Source organism: Micrasema longulum, unplaced genomic scaffold (genome assembly GCF_059751315.1).
Source record: "Micrasema longulum isolate JH-2025_06_02 unplaced genomic scaffold, ASM5975131v1 h1tg000260l, whole genome shotgun sequence".
Taxonomy (NCBI): domain Eukaryota; kingdom Metazoa; phylum Arthropoda; class Insecta; order Trichoptera; family Brachycentridae; genus Micrasema; species Micrasema longulum.
In genome coordinates, this window is record NW_028277464.1 from 1,955,452 (window position 1) to 1,975,806 (window position 20,355).

The window sequence follows — 20,355 nt, forward strand, 5'->3', positions numbered from 1 at the left end:
TAAATTACTGTAATTTCGCCATACCATAAATCATAATAGACAATCATTCCATTTTCAGCAAGTGTACACAATTATTGTTGTTCACATTGTAAGTCCTTTGAACGAAGATCGCCGCTAAATGCGTCCGAAAACTGTTCCGCCCCTAACCTTTTTTCAAATATAAGTTAGGGTGGCCGAGAGACACCTAATAAACGAACGGGCCTTTTTGGAATGGGGCCTAATTGTACCGTGGGATATTTTTTTGTTTACAGAAGAGAAAAAAGCGAGGTATTCTGACTCTTGTTCAATAGTTTATGGCGCCCTAAGAGTATACTTGTATATGGCGCCTCACGCCTCAGTTGCTATTTTCTCTAAAAAATCCGTGAATTTCTGATGCTCTTAGGTAAAAGTTCTACATAAGGAAATCGAAAAGAGATGAGTCCGCCTCGTTGTATAGTGGTAGGCACGTTTGCCTGCAACGCCGCAAGAATGCCTGAGGGCCAGAGTTCGATTCATGGCAGGGTGGACGTAAAATATTTATTTTAAAGGTTGTTTTATCCTTCACTGCCAAATTTTTCTTATTCTAATAAATAAAAAAAATGCGTTTGTTTTTTTTATGTGCAAATGGGTTGTTTTTTTTAAAACTATTTTTTGTCCACTTTACACACCGTGTAACATTTACCGTTCGGCCTGTGTTTCAATATCTATATTTCTTAAATTCTTCCATCTGTTAATGCGGGTGACATTCTGACCTTATTTCACCTATATTACATTCATCTCTGTTGTAATATACCTATATTACCGATATTACCAACTCCCAAGGGAGTTGAATCCAGTTCTAATCTACAAAAATTTGAATAGACTTAAAATATTGTTCATAAAACCAGCTGGTCCAAGAAGAAGTGTAAAAGTTTTTTAAAAATCTTCAGGCGTTGCCTAGTATGTGCCTGGGTGAAATATTCGGCAAAATGTCACCCGCATCAATGAGGATTTCAGCTTTTTAACTTTACAAAGATCAACAGGTGAAAGAATGGAAAGAATATTGATGTTCAAACATAGACAGAATGGTGAATGTTACACAGCGTGTAAAATGGTCAATGACAGCTCATAAGCCCTATAAATGCCTAGATTTCTATATTTCCTTCCATAAAATGTTTTTTAAAAAAACGAACAAACAAACCATCACGCCGTTTCCCCGTAAGGCTAGGCAGAGAGGATAGAACGCCATATCACTCTGTCTTTGCATACAGACCTCGCTTCCTCTACATTCATACATCTTCTCGTGCACGCACGCTGATTATTCCTACTCTTGACTTGTGCATCTTCAAGTATTTGATGGACTTGATCGTGCCATGTCTTTATCAGTCTTCCTCGTTGTCTGCATCCATCAACATTCGCATCGTAGATCCTTTTAGCCGTTCCTTCGCTGTCCATTCGCTCTATATGTCCAAACAAACGCGGCACCCCTTTCTTGATTCTATCGATAATGCATGTCTCAGCCTTACACAGTTCACGGATCTTGACATTTGTGCACCTATTATGCATCGTTTAACCACACGTTCGCCTGAGGGATCGCCCTTTGACAGCATTAAACCCACTTTTAAAATTATTTTTACAATTCCATACTTCGCTCCCATACATTAGAGTTGGCACTATAACTCCATTGTGAACGGTTAGTTTTGCCTTCTGCGATTAAAATTTGTTTGCCAAAGTAGATTTCAGTGCACCGTTCACCCTGTTCCCGGCACTCACCCTCCTTTAAAAAGATTTTATCTCTGTTGTAATAATAAATATTTATATTAATAACTCCCAAGAGAGTTGAATACAGTTCTCGTCATCATTATTCCCTCTCCGCACCTTATGGTGCATAGGGCACTGCATTGGTACACCAATTGCAGCTTATCTTGATCCTTTTTGTAACATGAAGTTCAGATGATCAGTCTTACGCTTCAGGTTCCATATTTTGGTGTAAAAACACCATTTTAAGTAAAAATTTCGTATAATTTTCAAAATTTAATCAAAAACAATCTTCATTAAAAACTGGTATAAATTAATATTGTATTACTGTATAATAAATTAGCTAGTAGGTAGTATTGTTATTGTTTATTTTGCATAAAAATGTCTGCCTTAAAACAGGTTGTACCTAGTTAGGCAGACTAGACATGATCCTGAGAATTCTATTACCTAAGTGTTCATGTAGTAGATAAACAAATTATTATTTTTGTTAATGAACCATAATTATTATTAACAATGTTTGAGTATGTCCAAATGCTTGGAGACTGGCTGGATTTCCTCCCTAGGGAGTTGTTCATATTTAAATTTGTTGCAACAGAGAGGAAAAACATTTTTGAGAAGGGAATATGGGAGTCTACGTATTTACAGGGCATTTATGTCACACAGTTTGTAAAGTGGCCACTTTACCAACAATGACTGGTCATAATGCCCTGTAAATACGTAGACTCCCATATTCCCTTCTCAAAAATGTTTTTCCTCTCCTGTTGCAACAAATTTAAACATAATTATTATTATTATTAACCATGTTGAAAATCGAATCTGAGACCTCTCGCATTGTAGGCAAACGCGCTGACAATTACACCACGATGTCGACAAATTCAGTTCTAGTCTACTAAAATTCAAACCAGCCAATTATTATTATTATTATTATGGATAACTTATATAGCGCCATTTTCGTAATAAAATACCTCAAGGCGCTTTACATAGTGATTCTATTGTTAAATTAATTTAATTGAAGCTTTTAAATTTGTAATTTAATTAAAACAATTTATTTTGTTGTCACGTGCTACGGATTTATTCAAATGATTTAGAGAACAAGTGGGTTTTAAGTTTTTTTCCGAAACATCACTTCACTTTTACAGCCTCGCACCTCTGCTGGGAGAGCATTCCATGCCATAGGGCCTGCGACCGCAAATGCGCGTTCACCAAATTTAGTGCGCTATTTGCGTAGAGGTATAATAACTTTTCCCCTCGCCGTAGACGTAGCTGATCTAAGCGTGAGACGCCTGTCAGCTAGTTCATCTGGAATGCATAGTTAGCTTAGATATTCCGGAGCAGAGTTGTGCAGTGACTTATACATAAGCCAACAGAGTTTGTATTCGACCCTCTGTGGAAAACGTAGCCAGTGTAGTTCCCGAAGTAGTGAAGTGATATGACTGAACTTAGAGATTCCGAAAATAAGTCTAGAAAATAAGTAATGACAGGTCACAAGCCCTGTAAATGCCTAGACTTCTATGTACCCTTCCATAGAATGTTCTTTATCTCTGTTGTAATATATTAAAATTAATAACTCTCGGGGAAGTTGAATTCAGTTCTATTTAACGAAAATTTAGATTTACTTACTTAAAATATTTTCAACATTAGTTCGCTATAAAAATCACAATGCATGGTAAATTATGATTTAAACGTCATTCAAATACATAACATCAATTTGGTTATTGATTATCAAAAATACATTGCTTTTTAAAAATGCTTTGTCATAACGCGGTCATTTGGCATTCGCTAATTCAGTGAAGTTGAGACCCAATAGATCCATTGTCATTTTGCTTTATGGTTCTAGAAACGCCGATACTAATGGTGTTTTATCTCCATCTCTAGAGATCGTCAACACATAAAAGGCATGTCATATTGCAGACACGCCATTGTTTCTCGTAAAGGTAAAAAAAGTATTTGAACATACTCGGAAATTGGCAGATTGTACCACAGACCAGAGTGGTAAGTTTTGCTTTAAAAAGAATATGTTATTTATCAAAAACTAGCTAACCGACAGACGTTGTCTTACCCGACCGTTGGCTTGCCTTGGAAAAAGACTTTTTATTGATAAGTAGGTACCTAAGTACTTGTTTGTGATTGAATTCCAAAACTAAAAATTGTTAATATTCAAATATTAAATTTAAGTAGGTACTTGTTTATGGTTGAATTCCAAAACATAAAATAAATATTTTTTCAAAAATGGCATTTATTTTGCAAACGTCAAACTCCGGTCTTCTCACCAACAGAGGGGTGTACTTATGTGGGAATACGATTTTTAAAATGTATTGAATTTAATATTATTTTAGTATTACCAAAATCCAGTAAAAAAAAATGGATAGTAATTTTAAGGAATTCAAGGAATGAATCTGATTGAGATCCACAAAAAACGAATGCTGTTTGTAAACATTCAAAAACAAACTTTTTCATACACAAAAAACAAAATCTTTCCATTTTTTTGTCATTGCACTCTCCTCGAGTGCAACCCTGGTAGATCGATGAATAAAATATTTATGCTCTTTACTCCTTTTTTACACATTAGATTGAAGATTTTAATATCTACGATCACGCACAGCGCAAAGATCTATATTTCTCTGAAAACCGCACGTAAATCGGTTAAGCCGTTTAGAAGGAGTTCAGTGACATCACACGTACAGAGGAATTATGTAAATAAAGATATGAAAGAATAGCATGCTAGTTGAAGAAAAAAAACACTGTCAAAAAGTACGTAGATACTTCTTCTTCTTCTAGTGCCTTGCCGGGTCCCTCTGTCGTTGGCGATCACTACAGCGAAAGCATATGTATTTGTCCTGCGCTAATTTTACATTTCGCAGCCAGGACGACTGCTTATTGATGTATTCGCAGTAGTGATTCCCGGGGAAAGATAACCAGAGTGGTTTCCCGTTGCCTTCTCTGGTTGATTTCCTGTCGGGGTTACCTTCCCTTAGCTGGTTGGTTTTGGTTTTGAGGCGCCAAAAATTTGCCTTTCATCCTCTCGTTATCTGCTGTGATTACACCGTTATGAGTGTGATCCCGATGCATAATACTCCGATTTAGCCAACAAATTTACTCATGATATATAATTGCTTTATACGGCAATTATTAATTTAAAACCTGTCTACAAACATTTGAACATACTCAAAACATTCTTGATAAAACGAACTGGTGTATAAATTTAAAAGTGTTTTCTGGCGTTACTTAGTAACTTAATAATAGTAGTGAACGTAATAATTCTCGCTGCGGCATTATTATTTTATTTTTATAAAAGAAATATTTTCGTTTTTATGATTTACCCAAATATTTAATTTTGCGGGCCATTTTCAACGAGTTATAAATAACTCACTATTAGAAATTGGAATCAGGTTGGGGTAGAGTGGGATTCGAACCACGGACCTTTGAGCCGTGAGTTCGAGACACTAGCCACGGGACCACAACCCGATTTTTTAATTATGGTATTATGAATACTGTAGGAGGGTCATTTTATTCATTGGTAGACCGTAAACGACCTGACTTCCATATTCTCAAATATGTTGTTCATCTCATTTGTACATAATACATACAAGCCAATTTTCTTACAATAGTCAACCAATAGAAATTAGAATATCTTACCAAAATAGCTGCCACGCGTTTATGAACTTTGCTCTTAACTTTGAGTCGCAAGTTTTATTTTCCTTTATTTATGCTTTCAGATTTTGTGGCAATCAACCTATCCAAGGTGCTAATGTGTCCAGTAAATAATCTACGTGTCCATCTCACACCTTCGTGAGTGAGTTCTCAAACAGCACCCAACTGGGCGGGTCTAAGATGGCGTCAAATTTGACACCCCAAATTCGGAAGAATTCAAATATGGACCTACCTTGCCATGGTTTTAGGCTGTGTACACTTCAGACTCGATGTTGATACACTCTAGTGTCCATTCCTGTCTATTTAAAAGTTAAATATTATCATAATGTGTGAAAAAACCGCCTACGGTGCTAAAGCTCCCCAAATGGAGAACAAACAAAAAGTATTAATAATGGCCGATAATAGAATATTGATGCAGGTACCCAATAATTAAAGTGACCTGATAACTTTAGTTAATAAGTAACAATCTTCTTAAAGCTTTGTGATTTTATTCGTATCTGTCAATGATCAAATCGAAGCTGGAAAAAACAAAATTACCAAGCGACAAGTAGCAACTTTTCTGAACTGTTTTTTTTAATAAAAAAATTTCTATCATTTTGGCGTGATTCCTACATAACATAAATAAAATAAAAAATTAAAATATTATTTGTTGATTATTGGCTCTTCCGTAAATTTGGTACATGTCGCTTAGTGATTTTTTCCTTTCAAGCGTCGAAACATTATAATTAGATAGTTATTTAAATTGTCCGCTGTAAATTAAAGAATAAAAAAGGCTATTGTAACTATAATGTATTCATAGTTATTTTCATTCAAATTAATAAATAATAAAATTAATTCTCCTAACCTACTTGAAAGACTTCCATTCCGTGTGCCATCTAGACCGACAAGACTAAATCTTCTGTTATACACAGAAAACGCGTCAACAAACTATTTTAAACAATCTACAATACCTATAATATGCGACCAATATAACAATATATTTACCGAGGATGATATTTTTGTGACAATGTAGGTAAATTTACGTCAAAAATTTTAGAAATTTTGAGAGAAGCAGATATTTAACTTTATTATTATTGTATACATGTTTTTTTATTTCGTTTCTTTTACATTTATTATATTGAACATAATTTAAATTAGTGTAAACAATTTTTTTGGTGTGTGCATGAATTTCTTACTCTAATATACAAAGAAATTGGCAATATTTGTATACATACTGTTTGTTTACCTAATAAAATAAATCAACACAAATAAAATAAGTATAATTAATACTTATACCATAACTACAGAACTATAAATAGGATAGGATATAAGGGTTTAAACTGTATGATGAGATGCTTGAAAGTATGTAGAATGAAAGAAAACTTATTGAACAATATTTTGAGTATGTACAAAAGTTTGCAGACAGGCTGGAATGGTCAGAATAGTGATTGTTACACAGTGTGTAAAGTGGCCACTTAAACCAGCCAATGACATGTCATAAGCCCTGTAAATGCCTAGACTTCCATATTTCCCTCTGTGTTGAAATAAATTTAAATATGAATAACTCCCTAGGGAGGAAATCCAGCCAGTCTGCAAGCATTTGGACATACTCAAACATTGTTGAATTAAAATTAGTAAAAGAAGAAGTATCGAAATTGGAAAATTGTTTTCAGGCGTTGCCTAGTAGGTGATTTGGTTCAGCCGGATGAATCTTACCCACGTGATAAAGGTTTAAGCTCTTTTACTTCACAAAAGTCAACAGATGGAAGAGTTGAGGAAATGTAGATGTTCAAACATGGGTAGAATGGTGAATGTTACACAGTATGTAAAGTGGCTACTTAAACTGGCTAATGACAGGTCATACGCTCTGTAAATGCCTAGACTTCCATATTCCCTGCTCAAAAATGTTTTCGCTCTCTGTTGAAATAAATTTAAATGTGAATAACTCCCTGGGGAGCAAATCCAGCCAGTCTGCAAGCATTTGGACATACTTAAACGTTATTGGAATCTCTTTTTACATGGTTTAGAAAAAACCCAAAAATTTTGATGGAATTATTACACAGGCTCTGAATATCCCAAACAATGAAAATTATGTCGTAACAAACGCGCACAAACGGGTACGTCTGTTGTCCGATAATGATAGAGGTGAATAATCTTTGATACGATTTTTCAAGACGATTTTTCAAGTGTTTTTTTGTCATGGGCCCAAAATTTAAATGTTTGTGTAAATAAAAAAAACGCAAATATTTATTTTTTATTTAAAAAGTAGGAAGGAGTGAAGAAATAAAATCGCAAGATAGAAATGAAATATTTAATTATAATAGAAATGTCGAAAAAGAAAACTGTTGAAAAATCGCGATTTTGCTGTGGACAATGAGGGTGAATTATTCCACAATCAAGCAGCTACCACCTTGAAAGAGGAGACAAATGGAGTACATACCTGCATACTATCCACATTATTGTTAACATTTTCAGTACAATGTTTGTAGGAATTTAAAAAAACATAACACGTGGTTGTAAAATCACAGTTTTGTATTTATTTTTCCCCATGCTTCCATCTTAGGTTATGAGATGAGTACCTACACCCACAAAACGTGTGATATAGGCTGGATGTTTTTCATTATAAGTGCACACAAAGCTTCAAACTTATTATGGTGCCTGCTTAACTAAATATTATTCTTAAAAACAACATAAACTAGACCGGACCTCAGCCAATAGAAAACTTTGTAACTCATTCCTTTTGTTGTCTACCTAACATATTATGGGATTTTTTTCGGACTTAATGTACCTATCATAGAAATAAGAATAGGCCAGAAGGAGCGTAGAATCATATTTGAATACATCGGACTGTGTCCAATAATCCCCCCACTATGCCCTACTTTCGCCGCGCGCATTCGTGATGTCGCAGCGTAATGTTGCTTGATGGGAAAAAAAATCATAACACAAATGTAAGGTAAAAAAAAAAGCAATCTGTTAATTTCTCTAAAATTTTATTGTGCACGCGAAAATATTGATTGACACAACAGAGTAGATAAGTAAAGTGTAATTTAATAACAGTAATTGAATTAATAAACTTTAAACTTAAAATATAAAACCAATTTTATTTTACATAAAACGGATATTTTTATATCATGTTAAATCATATTTGATGTTTTGAAGATAATGTCGGTCAAATGTTCACCACAGAGTTGTTTAATCCGAGATCCAATTTTCATTCATTCTCTCATTAGATTAGCAAAGTAGGGTAAAAAAATTTACTACCCTGGCAACACTAACGAAATTCCGTTTTGTTTCTTCGACAATCTGACAGATGGAAAAATAATTCAATTTTTAAGTAAAGCATTTGTTATATATACATCTATTTGCTAATTACACATGAAATGTGATTGCATCCTGTTTCTTTAAGATCCTAGCAGTATTTCTACACTTTAAAAGGACACAACACGTCATGGTTGAATTCAAATCAGGAGTTGCGTACTGAGTCACGTCTACAAAGAAACTAATGGGTCAAAACGTAAACCTACTCATTTATGAGTAGTTGAGTCACCTTCTGTTTTATGTGTGTATGCGGTTTCTGGACTATTCTTAATTCTATGGTTTACATGTTTCATGCCTTCTGTATTGGGAACTCGTGGGCCACGTCAGTTTTCCCGATCATGCTATAAAAAAATAATGTACCTGATAGAATAATTTATTAACATTAACAAACTTGCCTAGGTAACTTAAAAACTTATAGGTAAGATTTACCATGCGCGAGGTCTCGGGTTCAATCACCGACATGGTTGACATGAAATATTTATTCAAGAAGGTGTTTTTACACTATACTATTCATAGTCCCTGGACTGACACCCGGAGCGTAAGACTGATTATCTTACCTTCATGTAACAAAAAATATCAGGATACACTGCGATTGGTGTACCAATGCAGTGTCCTATGCACTATTAGGTGCGGAAATGAATTGTTTAATTTCACTACATATAATTAAATTATCTCCGAACCTAATGGTGCATAGGGCGGTGCAAAATCCATATGGCCTCATAGATAGAATGGCGCGACTTAACATGCGAATACAATCAGGCCATATTAGTTAAGGGGCAGTATTTAGGACACCTAATCTTATTTTACCACACATTCACCCGACAAATCGCACTTAATATCCAATTAAATATTTCACCTCCAAACATCAAGTCATTGGTAATACTATAAATGATTATTATGCGTATTTCGCATTTTGATTTAATATTTCATTATTACTTTGTAAATACTCATTCTACCGTTTGAAAGTCAGGTACGTACAACAATAGATGACAAAATAAATTGTTTAATTAAAAAGTTTTATTTAATTTCAAGTTAAATTAAAATAAATATTTATAGAATCACTTTGCAAAGCAAAGCGTCTTTGGGGTAATACAGAGATAATGTAGAACTATTACTAGTTGGGTAATGCGAAATGCCAAAATGGAGCTATAGTTCTGTTTTCTAAAATATATGATTGCGTAGCGTCATCTAGTATTCAATTTTATTAATAATGCATATGGAAAATCTGTAGTCGGTGCAAAAGAAATCTGTAATTAATTCAGATCCATTTTTCATCTGTCAAACTTGTTATTGAATAGTTAGGTTATTTCAAAATTGTTTTCGAATTTATATAATAAAACAAAATATCGCGTAATTAACATCTCAAGTTCGCAAAGATAACAAATAGTTCAGCTATGTTTTCGTTTGAGTATTAATATTTTCTCTAAAACGGTATTTAAATGTCAGCCTTCCGCTCTGAAGTTACAGGCTCGTTTAATTTTCCCAACCGTATTGAGAAGTACAATATTTGCGCAAGATACTCGACAGCTGCTGAAGGAAAACCGGTAGAAAATAATATCGACAACCCCGAGCACATATATCATGGAATGTTAACACGTCAAATCGATTTGTTAAATTATTTTCACTTACATCAAGTATGATTGGAGTTGCCGTCCAACCAATATTCTATGAAAAAGCAGCCCAACTTGGCAGCGTTCCGATGACTGTCGCCGTTTGTGGAATGGTCGGCTTCTTTACATTTGTAACTCCTCTACTATTGCATTGGATTACAAAGAAATATGTTAATCGACATAGATTATGACCCCAAAACCCAAACATACACAGCAACTAGGATATCCTTCTTTATGATAAACAAAAAGGTAAAAACACAAGCTATATAAGTTGTATTATTTAGGCTATTTAGTAGAAATCATAATCTCTGAAATGAATGTATCATGCTGATATTAGTTAATAAAAATAGTTAAATTCCTACCCTGATACAAACCTATTATTGGGACAAAGTCAGTTCATTCAGAGTAGGTACCAATTTTGAATAATCAAATCAACATTACTTCGATCGTACTTCAAAGTCCTTTGAATATATATTGGTCACTACATACTCAACCTGCAGCATATTACCTTTCCAAAACTTTATCTGTATCATCTTTTGAGATACACTCAACTTGCTCGTCTTCATATTTTTCTTGGAAAACATATTTTAGTTGGTTGATTTCTGGAAGGATGTATACATTCCAAATATACTGCAATATAAATAATTACATTTGAGCCTTCACTGCTTCGTAGTGTCAGTTTGTTCTTATCGTATGTAGCAGGAACGAGAGCAAAATAGGATTTTAATTGCGTTAGAGTGAGATGCGTATATGAGATACGAATGAAGTTATGAAACTAATTCCCATTGTAATACGAGCTCAAAATGAGATCTCATGCATTGTTTAAGCGCCCAAAAGCTATGCGAGTGTAACTCAGAATTCTTTCATTAATTGGGCAATATTCTTGCTGGAAAAGACTTGTGCACATAATGCAGACAAAATACATGTACCTTAAAGGATAAACCTCTGCCTAAACTGAAAAATTTCAGCCTCGGCTAAATTGTCAGCCTCATGGTGTAATGGTCAGCGCGTTTGCCTACCATGCGAGAGGTCTCGGATTTGATTCCCGACATGGTTTATATGAAATATTTATTAAAAATTTAATGTTTTTACACTAGAATATTTCATAGTCCCTGGACTGGTACCTGAAGCATAAGACTGATGATTTTACCTTCATGTAACAAAACTGATTAAGATACGCTGCGATTGGTGTAACATGCAGTGCCCTATGCAGCATCAGGTGCGGAAAGGGGATGATGATAATGATGAAAGGATAACCACAGGAGTCACATTGAACAATTTTTTTGTGAATCTAGATTATGTGCTTGTGCGATTTCCAAAACGTAACTTTTTGATAAAATGAGATAATTTCAATCTATTAAGAATTTTTAATGTAAAATAATGATTATTTTGAAAATAAAGCACGTATTAAAATAGTGTATCTGGGACTACTAATGTTTTTTGCAAAAATGGCGTATCTGGGACTACTGATGTTTTTTGCATTAAAACAATATGTACTTCAGATTTTATTTTAAATTTAAAAAAGCATCTTTATGACAAAAGTGGACTTTGGTATTTTATTAATACATAAAATAGCTTATTGCAATAATTTCTGCATTTTTGACCACAAAAAGTGGACTCCCGTGTTTTTTCCTCTAAGGTACAGTCTGTACATAATATTATAGCAGTTCGGGGATGGTTGTTAAATCTGTCCGTGTGTGTACCCAAATGTATCTGTATTACTATTCTTTATATGTAATACTGTAGGGACATATCAAAATACTCAAAATTCAAGCATAAAATTAAAAAATATATTAATGGACAGAAATGCAATTAACGCGGAAACTATGGTCACCCTATAATTGCTATATCCAAGCTATCTACATTTAGTTGAGATTAGTAACAATGTGTTTGTATTTGAAATAAATTATTTTTTGTAAATCTATGTAAAAAGTCCGAAACAATTCATTGTGTAAAAAATAAATATATCAACTAAACTAAAATTGTAAAATGTATTCTAGGTATGAGTTTTCCCAATGAGGAATACATTTTTAATTCAATTATATAATATATTCTTGTGAAGTATTAAATAAAATAAAAATCTTTGCGCGTATATATATATATATACATTTATTGTCATGAGATGCTCTTGAAATTTTATTATTCTTGTTTTACTGAATTAATTTTTGAAGTAATGCTGACTACAATTTTTTTATAAACAATTAAATAAATATCACGATACTCTTACTTATTAATTATTGCAGTTAAGCTTCAAACCAGAAGATGTTAACATTCCGGATTCCTTGGGAATGTTCACGAGTTGTTACATAAAAGGGATTCCGGTATTCTTTGACATGAGACATTTCAAGGACCCAGAGCACTATGCCAAAATAATGGGATATGATAAACCAATGGATTTTAAACTAGGCAATGCAATTTTGCAAGAATCCAATGAACCTAAGAACTAAACGTCGTCATAAGGAATTCAATTATTTATTTTATATTAATTAAAAAAAATTCAAAACCATTAAGTTTTTATTTCTAACTTTCTGAACGTCATGAATCTAAAAAAAAACAGCTTCCAACATCAATTTTAATTTTTGTAAGGTTGATGATTGCATAGCATAGTTTTAAACTGTGCAACTCCTAAGAGTCTAAACCAGTGATCGCCATACGGTAGCTCGCCGAGGCTTTTTCGATGGTTCGCGTAGGATATTAAATTTCCCTAGTAAATTTTATAATTGAACCCAGAAAATAAATAAATGCGCAAAATTTCAACGAAATGCTTAAAAGGTTGCCACTGTAATATGTTTTTTTGTTCACATGAGCAAATGCTGAGAAGTTCCCGATTAGTCCACATAAGTATATCCCTCCTTATCCTAACAGTTTAGATAAATTGAAAGAAACTTAATTGCAGAAAAATCCACCTATTTATATATATACCTTGTATATTATAAGCAAGGTAAATAATAAAGCAACTCCCATATAAAAAAATATGATTTTTTGGCATAACAATTTGTGCGTACAACCGAAGTAAAATACTGAAGCGGTCAGCGATTGACAGTTACGATTGATGCGAACTGCTTCATACACTTTGTCTCTCTCTCGCTCATTTGTATCACCGCTTAGATGAGGATTCGGCAGTGAACGAGAGAGGGATAGCGCTGTACGTCCTTATTGTTTTGCAAAGAACGTAATGTAACATAATTAGCGCTTTCAAATTTTGAGTGTCTGCAAGATTTTGCCTTTCTTATCGATGTTACAGAAAAATTAAATGAACTGAATGTTCAACTTCAGGGACAAGATAAACATTTTGAGGAAATGATCTCAAAAGTACGGGCATTTTTCAAATAATTACATTCTGGGAGTACAAGTTGTGGAGATGTCAAACATTTTTCCTGTTTGAATGAGAAGTTAGAAAAATAAATAAATTGTGAAAGCTACAAAGGTGAAAATCATGCCCAGATTCTTTCAAGCTTGCGAAAACAGTATGATCTGCAGTTTAGTGACTTAAAAAAAGTTGAACTGCTTGGACAATTTGTTTCAGCTCTATTTATAAATTTTGACATTGAAAAACTATCCAGCTGTATCGTCGAAAATTTCCAAGAAGAAGGGCCTATGATAAAGAACTAAAAAGAGGGAATTTGTATTGGTAGCTTACCAGACAAGATCAATTTCTGAAAGTAGCTCACATCCTTATTGAGTTTGGAGACCACTGGTCTAAACTGCCTAATTTATGTGCAAGTATAAGTGCACTACAATTTAATGATAGGAATAATAATAGAACCTAAAGATGTATGTCAAGTTCCTCTAAAAAACTACATTCTACAAATAAGGCTCTGTTGTGTTTATATCCAGAATATTTCAGTTAAATTATTTCTAGAATTTGAGTAAAATTATGATGCCAGCTGCATTGAGTGAACTAGCTAGTAATTTAACTCTTGTGTGGCTGTGGTGTAACACAAATGTTCATAGGATACAAGACTTGATATATCTCTTATTTGTTCTAATGATGAAATTGTATTTTTTGTAATCTTCAAATAAACATTTTCACACAGGATTTGGAAGGTAAAATTTGTATAAATATGCTGGATTTTAATACAAAAACATTGATCCTTGCTATGCGAAGGAAAGTGATGCCAATACCACAATAAATCTGTTTTACTGTATAAGAAAGAGCACGATAATAGTACTTAATAACAAGGAAGACAGAGACCTTAGAACAGTGTTTCTTAGCAGTTTTGAAAGAATCGCCCCCTTTACCGCAGTAAAATTATCCAGCAATTATCAGCAAAGGCCTATAATGAATAATAATAATAAAAAAACAACAACCTCGTGTCTTTTGTTAATCTCTAACTGGGGTAGGGCTCCAATCCTCAGCAATCAAAATCCTACAATCATATCCTGAAAATCTAATTAATTTAAAGTTACAAAAAATAAAAACATATATATTTTAATTTAAAATGTCTTTTATTGATTAAGTCTGCAAATCATATTTTGTTTAAATAAAATTTATTATTTAGAAGAAAAAAATGTTACATAGTATATTATTTGTAAATATTTTACCTGTAACCTTCTAAAAATTAAATGTATATTATAATAATTTAAATAATTTTCAAAATATATTTACAGTAAAAAAAAATTAATCAGATAAAAAAAAATACAATTATGAACTTCAGTGTTTTAAAAACATAGTCAATTTAGAAAAATATTTTTATGTATCATAGAAGGTAGATAAATACATAGAAGGTGCAATTTTTATAGATTCATAATATCAGGAACTTACTCTGAAAATAGCTGCCGTCAAAGAAAAGTAGAAGCAACTAAAGATCAATTATATAAAATACCGTACACAATCAGTAATGGGGGAATCAGGAAGTGAAAAATCTCAACTCTCCTCTTGGATAAATTAGATCCCAAAAATTAAAGACTTGAGAATGGTTTGATATAATACTTTTTTACTAAAAACTTGCAGTACATGTTTAATTGACTAGAATTTTGTATAAATATAAAATAATTTCGCCAGATTTTCATAAAATTGATCACTTCATTACTTTGTGTAAAAGAAAACTCAGAAAAAAATGGAATGCATTGTTATATAAGTTTTTTTTCATCTTTGCACTCAAAAATATATTCAATTTCAAAAATATATGTGAAATATTTCAATAAATAGGCTTTGGGTAAAAAAAGTACCCCTTACATTACTAAAAATAATTTTACGGATAATGTCATAATTTCCTATCAAAGTTGTAATAATTTCAATTGACTTTTAATGGGTTTTAGTTATACATATCTCCGTTCTAATTAGTTATACAAATCTCCCCTTTTTCATACATTAAGTATGCATAATAATTATGACTAAGTCAGGACTATTTTTTAATGGTTAATTCATTTGTACAACAATTTGTGGAACAAGTTCTCGACTTCTGTCCTGTTTACACTTATGATTTTCAGTAAAGTTTAACAGATAATAAATTGGGTGTATACATAATTTGAATGTGAACTAACTATAATACTTTTCATTATCAAAATAATTTACCTCAAATATAATTAGCATCTGTTGCATCTTAATCTGTTAATCTTTTTTTTTGGGGAGACAATGGGCCAAATAATGCGTTGTTTCATAACTCTCTTCTAGTGTTTACAAGAGACAACTCATATATTTTGCCGCGTGTGTTTCACTAACGAAATGAATAAAAGAGATAATGATGGAGTTTTTAGAGATAGAATTGGATGTAAACACCTAAAAAAACATTTGTCCCTGCCTTGTTTTCTATCCATTTTCAACATTACCACATCTTAATGCAAACATAGGCATTTCACACACAACAAAATGAATATTTTATAAATGAAATTAACAAATTAATTGATTTTAAAAAATCTGTTACAACAGTTTTTTGAAATCCTATAGTCGATTACTTCCAGTCAATTTAAGCTCAACCAGGGAGATATGTCTATAAAATATATCGTACCATTCTAAGTTACAACTAATTTTATTATGTCTTCTGTTATCTTCTAAAACTAACTACTATTGTGTATCACATTAGCTTTACGGCATATTAAAAATATTTACATTAGTTCATTTGAAAGGTAGGCACTTTTATTTGAAATAATTTTTTGGCACAAATACTTATTTCCTTTATTGAATATCTCCTTTTCTAATCATTAGATTAATTTTCTCATAACATAACCAAACTTTTTAAAACACATTCTTCGGTAACAATAAGACATGTCTTTCGGTGAGTTTGTATAATTTTAGCAAAACATAAGACATGCAAAAATAATACAAAGAATATTTTACAAATTAAATAGGAAACACAAACTCTTCTGTGTGGTATAAGTCTCAGACTATTAAGCAGGTAACTAAAATATTTAAATAATTTATTTATACTATTAAGGTAAACGGTTTAACTGTGGTAATCACATCAATCTATTAATCACATCACTTTTTTTTTTTTTTTTTTTTTTGCACCACAACAGGCCAGGAGGCCTAATTACAGTGGTGAATTACATCACAGAGCACCCAGGCTTGAGAAAAATCACATTTTAATTTTTGTGTTCTCACCGGGAATCGAACCCGGAACCTTCCGTGCGTGAGTCAAGCGTCTTGACCACTACACCATGGAGGCCGCCATTAATAGGTCGATGGGTATCACCATTAGAAGCTCATACATAATAAATCAAAAAAAATATTTAACATAGATTTTCTACCCTCTCTAAAATTTCTGATGCCTCTTCAGCTTCATTTGCTGAACTTTATTATGCAGAAATGAGGTATTTTGAGTTTTTAAGATTTCATTCGAAATTTTGTATGAATATACAATTAATAAAAACGACTTAAATAAAAAAACTAGCCAATAATGATTATCTGTTATGGTCTGGATATACATTTTTCATATCGATTAAAAAAAAAAAACTATTTTCATAGTAAAAAAAATATATTTTCAGTAGAATGAAAATAAGTACCTTATTAGATATGAAATAAAATCGTCATCACGCTTGAGCAAATATTATCAACATAACTAAAATGGCCACAAATTATGACCATGGCTTTGATTACAACAAAATAAACAATTGTGAACCTTATAGGAATAAAGATATTTAGTTTTAATATTAATATTATGTGAAAATTGAGCTATGTTTTCTTAAGAAAACGGTTCAGTTATCCAGTGGCCCTGATATGCTGTGATGCGGTGGGCATAACAAGACAGCCATCTTAATGGTGACCAGAGATGTCAACTTAAAGAGAGCGATGCCGTTATCTAGGGACCATGATCACCTAATTTCAATATAACTGATCAACTAATTTTAATAACTTTTTATAAAACTGAGAGGTACTGCGGCGGAAAATGGTCAATTTAGTCAAACTTAGCATTATGAGTAGTTATATTTGGGAGATGAAGAATCATCGAAAGTCGAATAATATTGTTTGGAGGAGAATGAGATATTTAAAAATCATACTACCAAGAGTGCATTTCATGGTTTAATGCTAATTTTTGATAGTCCAAATTACGTTTACACTCATTGTCAGACACAAGTGTACTATATAAAAAAAAAAAGTTCCACAACTGTTTGACAGACGTTCTGCAAATGACGACATGGTTGTTTGATGTTTTGCTCATAATCAACGCTCTCACGGAAACCTGTGCTATATTACTATATGTAATAATAATGTAATACTTTACAGACAACGTTTTAATGACATCATTCATCGCTATATGACAGCACCGCTCTCTTAAGAAACCGTAGCTTTAAAGTCAGAACCCACCCTAATCTATTTTAAGATTGTAGCTCAAATAAAAAAAAACTTTATATCTGTCTAATTTCTTCTTAATTCTATTTACACATTTAATTACACATTTAATTTAATATCTGTCTAATTTCTTCTTAATTCTATTTACACACCCTTACATTGCTAAAAAATAACATAGTTATAGATCATAAATATTATCATTTTACAAAAATAATAATGAAGACTTTAATTTTGCTAAAGATGCAGGTTTACATGTAAATAAAGTAGATTTATAAACATTAGAAATAGAAACAAAAAAATAGTAAAACCTTTTTAATTTTTAATTTTATTATAATGAAACCTGAATATCATAATAATCAATTATTAATCCTATTTTTTAAATAAAGGCATTCCTCTCTCTGTCATACTTTTTAAAAACATGCATTTTTTTATTATTTAGGAATGAGGAAGTTCAGTGGTTTTTTAAAAAAAATAATTTAATAGACTATTAAACTAAGTAAACTTTTTAAATTTCCTATTGTATTATCAGCGCAATGATTTTTTAAAGTTTTGTATTTCTGAAATTACTCCGCATGTGACGCCTCAAGTTGTCTTCCACTTTTTCTCGGTCAGTTCTGCCGATTGGTCCATTGACGGTAAGTAAACCAGAAATCTTTCACAACTCTCTTACTGGTTGATTCATACGAACTAGTGACGGCGATCAAAGCAGTTAATTTATATTAAAATATTTTTTAAATACATTTTCAAGAAACTTTGCCGCACATTTTAACTCTCTAATTTTTACCACGCGTAAGAAAACTTTTTTTTTATCCAATTTTCCAGAGGGCTGAAGTTACTCGTTCTTCATAGATATATTTAAAAAATGGGTTAGTAATCCTTTTTAATTTATTTTAACACAAGTCAATAACTATATGTTCTGCAGATGGGCCAGTTTACCCAAAACTGATAAAAAAGTGTTTTTATGATTTACTCAAATATTTGAATTTTGGGGGCCAATCTCAACAAGCTTATTTTTTGAAAATGGAAGAACAGGGGTTCGAACCACTGATCCGTGAGTCCACAACACTATTTACAGACCCGTAAATCGATCTGTTTAGTTTTGAAATTAACGATTCAATCATATTTATTTTTTTAAAATAAATAGTCAAAAAGGTGGATTCAAATAACCTACAATTCGCGTTGTGCAAACATTGTGATTAAAATTGTGTTATTTTGCATATGATCATGAGTTCACACCTAGCCTACATATAATATTCGAGTAAATTTAATAGAAGTCGAGCTGTCAAACTTGTGGTTTTCATCAATCACTCTCGTGCGTGTTTGTAACTGGTGTAGTCTCTTGCCTGTTGCTAGCTGTGGCCACATCCTCGATGCAGGTGGTTTTGGATGCCTCTCGTATCCGGCTGTCCTTGGCGAGCCACTCCACGAAGCAGAAGGCGACCGTGCCCAAGGTCCCGAGAGAAACAAGAATCCCAAGTTGAACGCTGAGAGGGGCGTGCGATGAATAGAAGAAACAAGCTGCTGCCGCAAGAGACTGAAAAATGAGTAAAAAAAACATGCATTATGTTTTATTGTTATTATTATTGGGGACTTGAAGTCTTATTTATTTATTAACGTACATGGTCCATTTATACAATTTGCTGTCTTGCTGTTTTTTTGTAAAAATTAACGATTAATTAAAAAAATAATTTAAAAACTTGTCATTGAAAGTATTGTTCATCACTATCAATTACTTTCTCCTATCTTTCTAGTAGCATACGAATGCCATCTTGAAAGAACGACTGTTCTAAAGCTACTTTTATAATATGCATATACATGTTAATATGTTATAATAACAATTATAGTACTACATTGTAATAAAATTTAAAAAATAGCAAAAATATTGATAAAAAGTTTGATAATGTCCTAACAAGATGAAACGCGTCACATTGTACACTCTTGTATAAATTAAAAATAAAAGTAGAATTAAATCAAATAAAAGTATTTGATTTTGGATACCTTACCAAATTGGATTTAGATTTATTCATTTATGACAAAATACAAGGTTTTTAAACTTACATATTACATTACATTACATATTTTATTTGTACGAAATATTCCCAATCAGCAAAAGTGCTGGTATGAGGGGATATTATATATAATAACACAATAGTTTAAACAAAAAGTCGATTAAATAACATCACATATCACTCGTCACACAGGCTGTAAGAACTGTTTTATTTAGGTGTTTTTTAAGTATGTATACGTTTTGTATATTTTTTAGGTCATTAGAAAGTGAATTGTAAAAATGCATTGCTGTATACAAAAAACTGTTTCTTTTTCTGTTGGTCCTTGGTTGTACGCAAGTTA

General features: G+C 32.2%; 2 protein-coding genes across 2 annotated transcripts in view; one reads left to right on the plus strand and one right to left on the minus strand.

Annotated features, from left to right (window-relative positions):
• Positions 1–9,936: 9,936 nt before the first annotated feature.
• On the plus strand, positions 9,937–12,780 carry LOC148283148 (transmembrane protein 70 homolog, mitochondrial). The gene is given in 4 exon segments (XM_088223936.1): positions 9,937–10,269; positions 10,272–10,450; positions 10,452–10,523; positions 12,518–12,780. Coding segments are annotated over 4 exon segments (621 nt in total). The 5' UTR covers positions 9,937–10,103; the 3' UTR covers positions 12,722–12,780.
• A 2,410-nt stretch (positions 12,781–15,190) lies between these two features.
• The window catches only part of LOC148283149 (UNC93-like protein MFSD11), a 33,199-nt gene continuing 28,034 nt past the window's right edge, over positions 15,191–20,355 (minus strand). Inside the window, exon 7 of the mRNA XM_088223974.1 lies at positions 15,191–19,540. Coding sequence (XP_088080100.1) covers positions 19,307–19,540 — 234 coding nt within the window. The 3' untranslated portion in view covers positions 15,191–19,306. The remainder of the gene's footprint in view (positions 19,541–20,355) is intronic.